General features: G+C 39.5%; 1 protein-coding gene across 1 annotated transcript in view; it reads left to right on the plus strand.

The window, feature by feature from the left end:
• LOC124388797 overlaps positions 1 to 8,217 on the plus strand; it is a 69,993-nt gene continuing 61,776 nt past the window's right edge. The window contains exon 1 of the mRNA XM_046853824.1: positions 1 to 464. Within this exon, the coding sequence (XP_046709780.1) occupies positions 1 to 464 (464 nt within the window). The remainder of the gene's footprint in view (positions 465 to 8,217) is intronic.

The following is an 8,217-nucleotide window of genomic DNA, read 5'->3' on the forward strand; positions in this document are numbered from 1 at the left end:
ATGTATTTATGCTCTGAACATTTCACTGCTGTTTCTCCTACAGAGGCGCTTCGCACCGCGCGCCCTGCTGTTGTGCGCTCCGGTGAAGAGGCGGCGCTCCGGTGGAGTCTGAAGCGCAGTGCCGCAGCTCGCTCACATTCAGATGAACTGCATACCGTGAAGTCGATCGAGGAAAGCGGATTTATTACTGACTTTTACGGAGTTTCTTACGTGTGTGTTATTTTGTGCACGGTGCTTCAGGCTTGGATATACTACTGCGCAGCTAAATCTATGGACCATTTAAACGAGAATAAAAGCTCCAGTGTCATTCTGAAGTTGTGTTGGAAGTGTGCGTTTGTGTGGGTGTGTGTACGCGTGTGTGATCATAAACTCAATAAACTCCAGCAGTTCACACAAACCGACCAAACTGACCCTGATCACCAGCGTCACACTGCAGGGGACAGAGAGAAGATTCTCCATAGCAGGTATGAGTTTTTCTTTTATAATATATACTGAAAACGTCTGAAAACTTGCAACACGAGCTATTTTTTAATCACATCCTGCACACCCTGTCCTAACAATCCCATTTTATCCCAGAAAGAGTAATGAATTACCAAATTAGATGAATCCGGTTTGTTAACCCAGATCGAAAGCCTTTATTAGATTCTGGAGATGTTTTGCTTATGGTTAAGTTTCCTACAGTAGATTTGAGGAAAAACTCACCTGTAGAGCACAGGGACAGGAAGAGCAGAGGGAACATGGGACAGAAATGTCTCCTGGACCAGGGTTTGGAAACTTGTGCCTTGCAGGTGCTCTGTTTGTCCCTAACGCAGTGTTTTCAGACCAGAAAAGGTTCCAAGCAGATTTTATTTTAGAACTAATGATCAAATGACCAGTATGGGGCTTTAAAAGGATGTAACCCAATAAAGGTGCATGGATATCAGGGTGATTGTGTTGAACTTTTAGTCTCCACCTGTGGTGGTTCACACCTGAGGACTCACACCTGATCCACCTGGTAAGAAGTTCAACATAGGCATCCTGAGGTCCAATTATGCACGCTAACTGGGTTGAGAACTTACACACAGTCTTTAAATGGTCGTTGAATAATTAGTAAATGTGAAGAATACAAAGATGTTGGTATATTTTGGTATAAGCACAGGTACAGTGTTGGATGTACAGTTTGACTCTGCAATCATGTTTTATTGCCAGGCCAGAGATCAAACTTGTTCCAGTTCCTCGCTTTAATTCTGCATCCTGCTTTTTATGGAGTTGGCCCTTTCTCTACACCTGCACATACATTCAAATACACAAATGCATGTATATATGAGTACGTTTTTTAAATCTATCCTTGTTATTCTTACCCCCAAACATCTGTGTCATATAAAAAACATCAACTGACCCATATTTCCTAAAAACAATGCTGCTTTTCTTTTCTTTTCTTTTCTTTTCTTTTCTTTTCTTTTCTTTTCTTTTCTTTTTTTCTTTTCTTTTCTAAAGCAACATTGACCTTTGATGCATTTTTAGATGCTGAGTAATAAAATCATCTAAATATCTTAAATCTTGATTTAAATACTAACTACAAATAATCATTTGGATTAATAGGCCTGTATTTGTACATTTGTAACCACTGGTTTAATAAACAAGTACATTGTTCATCGATTTATTTTGGACTGTAAATAAGTTGTCCTTGTGGCCTTGAGTCAATTAATCAGCTCACACTTTAGAGAATTCAGATCCTCTGAGATTCTGTGAGAGAAGGTTTTGATACATCACGTCTAATCGGCAGGTGCCGCTTATGTACAGCCAACAAGTATAACCTGCCAACACTGTAGGAAATGCTTTATGATAGATGTCGACCATTTCATTAGTTTTGCCAATTCATATTTTTGATTGCTGGAGTCTTCAGCAGCTATCTGCAAAAATCCATACTGATGGTTTTTCCAGGTTACAGTGCGAGAGCGGCCTCTACTTTTAAATTTTTAACTAAATTTTTAATGCGTCTTTTATTTTCCTCAATATTTATTTATATAATTAATATATTTAGCAGTATGCTTTGGGAATCTTTAGATGTTTGCATGAGACAGTCTGTATCACAAAACACTGAGACAGGATGTGTGATGATATTAGACACATGCCATATCTGTGACAGACCGCTGCTGCTAATGTGGTTTACGTAACTCAGCATTATCAGGGAATTCTAAAAGATGACAGGTTGATTGTCAGGAAAAGAGGAAGCGCTGCCAGTCTGGACCTGGTTTTAAAACCAGATATGATTGATGTGTTTACTGTATGTTTTTGTGTAGACTGTGGAATGATTTAAGGATTGCTACAGTATAAGACAGAAGTGGTGGCACAGTAATGCAGCATGGGTTGAAGTTTGGGTGCAAATTTGCATGTTTTTCTGTCTGTTTAGGTTTCTTCCAGGTTCTTTACCTTTTGGGTCCCCCAAACTTACTGACGAGAAATCATATTATTCATAATAATAATTTCCACATTTAAGTAAAATTTTACCTAAAAAGTGTTTTTTGCTACAATGTTTGCATGCATGTGTGTATGTGTTTTCTGAGTGTGCCGTGTGCATGTTTACAAACACACTACTAGCATTTATACCCTGATACCCTGGGCCTTTCCTTTAAATTATATATTTTATATAAAGGTTTTCTCTTCTTGCATCGTTTTTTTTAGTATAGCTAAATATCATAATTAAGGGGCAATAACCGTGATAAATTATATTTGTTCACACTATAAACTATTAATTTATATCATATAAATTACATAAAATTTATGAATGTAAAGCAAAGGCCCTGAAAGGTCATTTCTAGACTTTTTTTCACCCTAGGCAAGATTCATATTGTCACCCCCCCGACCCCCTCTGTCCTCACACCACAATACTCCACACCAATCAAATCATTTGCAATCTTCAATAAAAAAAAGTGTCAAAACAGGTGTGTGAGACTGGTGTGTGTATGACTGGTGTCTGAACTGGAGTCTGTTTTGGTGCAAGAACTTGAGGATGGATTTGGTAATTTGAGGATGAATTTGGATTGTAATTAATATAAACAGTTTACTAAAATGGCTCAGGACCACAATTTGCATGAACAGTTCCACATCACTTAACAGCACACCTCAACAACGATGAACTGTGTTGAATTGATATTTGGTGATAAGGATGAGGATGGGTTTCCGTTTGAGGCTGATCCCCCCTCAAGGATTCTTCCTCATGTCTACTCATTCTCATTTTTCATTGCCATTGTCACCACTGGATAATATCATTAGGGATTAACTTATAGGGAAAATATCAATAAAAATGTTATACCCCCTTTATCTCTGTGAAGCTGCTTTGGGACAACGTCTATAAGTGCTGAACAAATAAAACTGAACTAAATTAAATTGAATGTCATGTGCCATGCTGTGTTTGTGGTATGGAACACTACATGCTTAATTAGGAGCACTAACAGCAGCTTTCCTCTGGATCATTGTCTTGATAAGTGATTTTATTTATATTCTATAAACTGCTTGATTGAATGACTGCTGCATTTTAAGAAGATCAATATCTATAACATATAACTTGTATGTAGAAGAATGAGCACATAAAATGTGCATTATTTTTCTACATCCGACGGTAATAATAATTAATAATAATTTCCATTTTATTCAACACATATTTTCTAATGTTTAATTGGTGTCTGGATGCTAGAAAACCACTAGTTTTCAGCCTAGTTTCAGTTCTCACAGGTGAATTGGATACACAATTGCCTTATTTAGTCTTCTGCTGGCACCTGAAATTCAGACCATTTTGGTGTGAAGGTCCTTTTCAATTCAATTCATTTTTATTTGTATAGCGCTTTTAACAATGAACATTGTCTCAAAGCAGCTTTACACAGATAATGTGGTGCTTAAAAAAGAATAAGATAAAAAAGATAAAAAAAAAGATAAAGTGAAGGTCCTACAGTAATATTGTCCAGAATAAGAGTTTACATAATTAATGCACATGAGATTGCAAATCATCAACAAATCTTGATATATTGCGTTTTATTTCAGAGGATTTGTTCGTTTTGATTTGTTTCATGCCTCATGGTCTGCTGGGAAATCAAACATCCGCATTCATTCAGCTTGTTGATATTAGTGAGACTAATATTGTTCTAAACAATCTATTATTTAGGTGTTATATTGAAGTTTTCAGGTCCTTGCGAACACAATGCTACATTTTGGTACTGCAGTCTCACTGTATTAGGAAGACAGTGTGTTATTCATTGCTGCCATCTGCTGGCTGTGTCTGATGTTTTCCACATGGCCCTTAACAGACTTTCTGCTGAGGTCCATGAGGGTTTCACTCCTGCAGGATCTCTATAGACTTTCATTCATGTGGTGCACATGAGTATGAGTATGAGTATTCACACATCATTATTGTGTAGATGTTACTGGTGAGGAAAAGTATGACTGCATTCTTACCCTGTTTTGTTTTCTGTTGACTTTATTGTTATCTCACACACACTCTGAGCTCTTACTTGTCACATGTACATTAAAGCACAGTGAAATTATTTCTTCATTTATGTCAGCAATGTTTAGGAGCTGGGGTCAGAGTGCAGGCTCAGTCATTATACAGCACCCCTGGAGTAAGATTTTCCTTTATTCAATTATTTCATTTTTTATATTTTTTTATTTTTATTAATTTTATTTCAACTTATTCAGTTGATTTGTTCTATACATCTGACTCTGATCATTTTTTATAAGGTTGTTGGAAAAATAATTTAATATCACCTATAACGGCATTCCTTTATTTTTACCTATACATGTAAATTGCATTATTATTTTGAGGCTCTGCTCCTCTTTCAATCTGATCTCACTAAAAGGTTTTAAATTTATTGAAAAAAATATGTTTAAGGTCAGAATCACATGCACCTGAGACGTGTGTGTTACTCTTGCAAAACCTCTGAATAAGAAGTCTCTTGTGACATCTGAAGTTTAAGAAATGAAGTGTGATTTTTCTGTTGAACTTCAGAACAACCATAAAAATCTTTTTTAGAATCAGTCAGTATTGTTTAAGAATAATAACATTTTTAATATGGCAAAGTTTGACGGATGATGTGCCAAATCAAATCCGAATCACGAATCAGAATTTCATACCGGAATCGGTTAAAGCCCGGGTTACCAACAACCTCCACAGGTATTGTTAGCCAACAGGGTACCGGTAGAAACTAGGCTACTGTTGGCTGAAGGAGGAGAAGGAGAAGGAGAGGAGGAAGGCAGAGACAGCAGGAAAAGGAGAAGTGTAGAAGAGTGGAGGTTGGGGTTGGTACTTTAAATGTTGCTACTATGACTGGTAAAGGGAGAGAGGTAGCTGATATGATGGAGAGGAGAAAGGTGGATATGTTGTGTGTTCAGGAGACCAAGTGTAAAGGGAGTAACATTGGAGGAGGTTTAAACTGTTCTTTCATGGTGTGGATGGAAAGAATAATGGTGTAGGGGTGATTCTGAAGGAAGAGTACAGTAAGAGTGTAGTTGAGGTGAAGAGAGTTTCTGATAGGGTGATGAACTTGAAGCAGGACATTAAAGAGGTGTTGATATATGTCATCAGTGCTTATGCTCCACAAGTGGGTTGTGAGATGAAGGAAAAAGAAAAATTCTGGAGTGAGTTGGATGAAGTGGTAGAAGGTGTAACTAGGACTGAAAGATTGGTGAATGGGGCAGATTTTATTGGGCATGTAGGTGAAGGGAACAGAGGTGATGAGGAGGTGATAGGTAGGTATGGTTTTAAGGAGAGGAATGTGGAAGGGCAGATGGTGGTAGATTTTGTTAAAAGAATGGAAATGGCAGTGGTGAACACTTATTTTAAGAAGAAGGAGGATCATAGGGTGATGTATAAGAGTGGAGGAAGGTGCACACAGGCGGACTATGTTCTATGTAGGCGATGTAACCTGAAGGAGATTGGAGACTGTAAGGTGTTGGCGGGGGACAGTGTAGCTAGACAGCATCGGATGGTGGTCTGTAGGATGATTTTGGAGGTGAAGAAGAGGAGGAGAGTGAGGACTGAAAAAAGAATAAGATGGTATAGTCTGAAGGAACCCAGAAGTGTAGTATGAGGTTTAGGAAAGAGGTCAGACAGGTGCTCGGTGGTGGTGAAGAGGTGCTGGATGATTGGGCAACTACTGCAGGAGTGATGAGGGAGGCAGCTAGAAATGTACTTGGTGTGACATCTGGAAATAGAAAGGAAGACAAAGAGACATGGTGTTGGAATGAGGAAGTGCAGGAGAGCATAAGGGGAAAGAGTTGGCAAAACAGAATGAGAAAAGTAGTCAGGAGTACAAGGAGATGCGGCAGCAGGTGAAGAGGGATGTGGCAAAAGCAAAGGAAAAGGAATAGGATTAGCTGTATGAGAAGTTGGAGACTAAGGAAGAGAAAAGGATTTGGCCAGGCAGAGGGACCGAGCTGGGAAGGATGTGGTGCAAGTTAGAGCAATAAAGGATGGAGATGGAAATGTGTTGACAAGTGACGAGTGTGTTGAGAAGGTGGAGGGAGTATTTTCATGGAAAATGACAGAGAGAGAAAAGGTTGGATGGTGTGGAGATGGTGAAGCAGGAAGTGCATAGGATTAGTAAGGAGGAAGTAAGTGGATGAGGATGAGAGTCAGTATTAAGAGGATGAAGTCAGTTAGACCAGATGACATACTGGTAGAAGCATGGAGATGTTTAGTAGAGATGACAGTGAGTTTTTAACCAGGTTGTTCTTTATAATGTGAGAGGATGCCTGAGGAATGGAGAAGAATTTTGCTGGTACTGATCTTTAAGAATAAGGGAGATGTGCAGACCTGCAGTAACTACAGGGAAATAAAATGTATCAGTCACACCATGAAGTTATGGGAAAGAGTAGTGGAAGCCAGGCTGAGAGAAGAGGTGAACATCTGTGAGCAGCAGTATGGTTTTATGCAGAGGAAGAGCACCACAGATGCTTTATTTGCTTTGAGAATGTTGATGGAGAAGTATAGAGGAGGGCAGAAGGAGTTGCATTGTGTGTTTGTGGATTTTGAGAAAGCGTACGACAGGATGCCGAGAGAGGAGTTGTGGTATTGTATGAGGAAGTCACTTGTGTGTATGTGTAGGGTATGTGAGGGTGGTGCAGGACATGTATGAAGACAGTGTGACAGCAGTGAAGTGTGCAGTAGGAACGACAGACTGGTTTAAGGTGGAGGTTGGACTGCATCAAGGATTGGCTCTGAGCCCTTTCCAGTTTGCAGTGGTGATGGACAGGTTGAAGGACGAGGTCAGACAGGAGTCTCCCTGGACTATGATGTTTGCAGAGGATAGTGTGATTTGTGGTGAGAGTAGGGAGCAGGTTGAGAAGAGCCTGGAGAGGTGGAGATATGCGTTGGAAAGAAGGGGAATGAGAGTCAGTAGGAGTAAGACAGAGTACATGTGTGTGAATGAGAGGGAGGGCAGTGGAGGGGTGCGGTTGCAGGGAGAAGAGGTGGAGAAGGTGGAGGAGTTCAGGTACCTGGGGTCAACAGTGCAAAGTAATGGAGAGTGTGTTAGAGAAAAGAGTGCAGGCAGGGTGGAGTGGGTGGAGAAGAGTGATAGCAGGAGTGATTTGTGAAAGAAGAGTATCTGTGAGAGTGAAAGGGAAAGTTTATAGGACTGTGGTGAGACCTGCGATGTTGTATGGATTAGAAACAGTGGCATTGAATAAAAGACAGGAAGTAGAGCTGCAGGTAGCAGAGCTGAAGGTGTGGAAGTTTTAGTTAGGAGTGATGATGATGGACAGGATTAGAAACAAGTTTATTAGAGAGACAGCGCATGTAGGACGTTTTGGAGACAAGGTGAGGGAGGCGAGATCGAGATGGTTTGGACATGTGCAGAGGAGGGACATGAGGTATATCAGTAGGAGAAGGTTTATGGATGTGGTGAAGGAAGACATGCAGGTAGTTGGTTTGAAAGAGGCAGATGTAGAGGACAAGGGGGTATGGAGATGGATGATTTGCTGTGGCGACCCCTACAGGAGCAGCCAAAAGAAGAAGAAGAAAAAAATAGAAGAAGAAGAAAGTCTGATGGACGACTGAACAAAGGAAACATGATTAGTAGTAGACATGAGACAAAATCTTGTTGCCTCAATATGAAACATTAGTGAAATATTTCTATCATTCACTGCAATTTAGTTAAATTGTGTCTGTAATTTTATTGTATTTTAACAATAGACATTGTTCTAAAGCAGCTGAATAAATAGATTATGTATGTATATATATTA

The sequence above is a fragment of the Silurus meridionalis genome, chromosome 7 (assembly GCF_014805685.1).
Source record: "Silurus meridionalis isolate SWU-2019-XX chromosome 7, ASM1480568v1, whole genome shotgun sequence".
NCBI lineage: Eukaryota > Metazoa > Chordata > Actinopteri > Siluriformes > Siluridae > Silurus > Silurus meridionalis.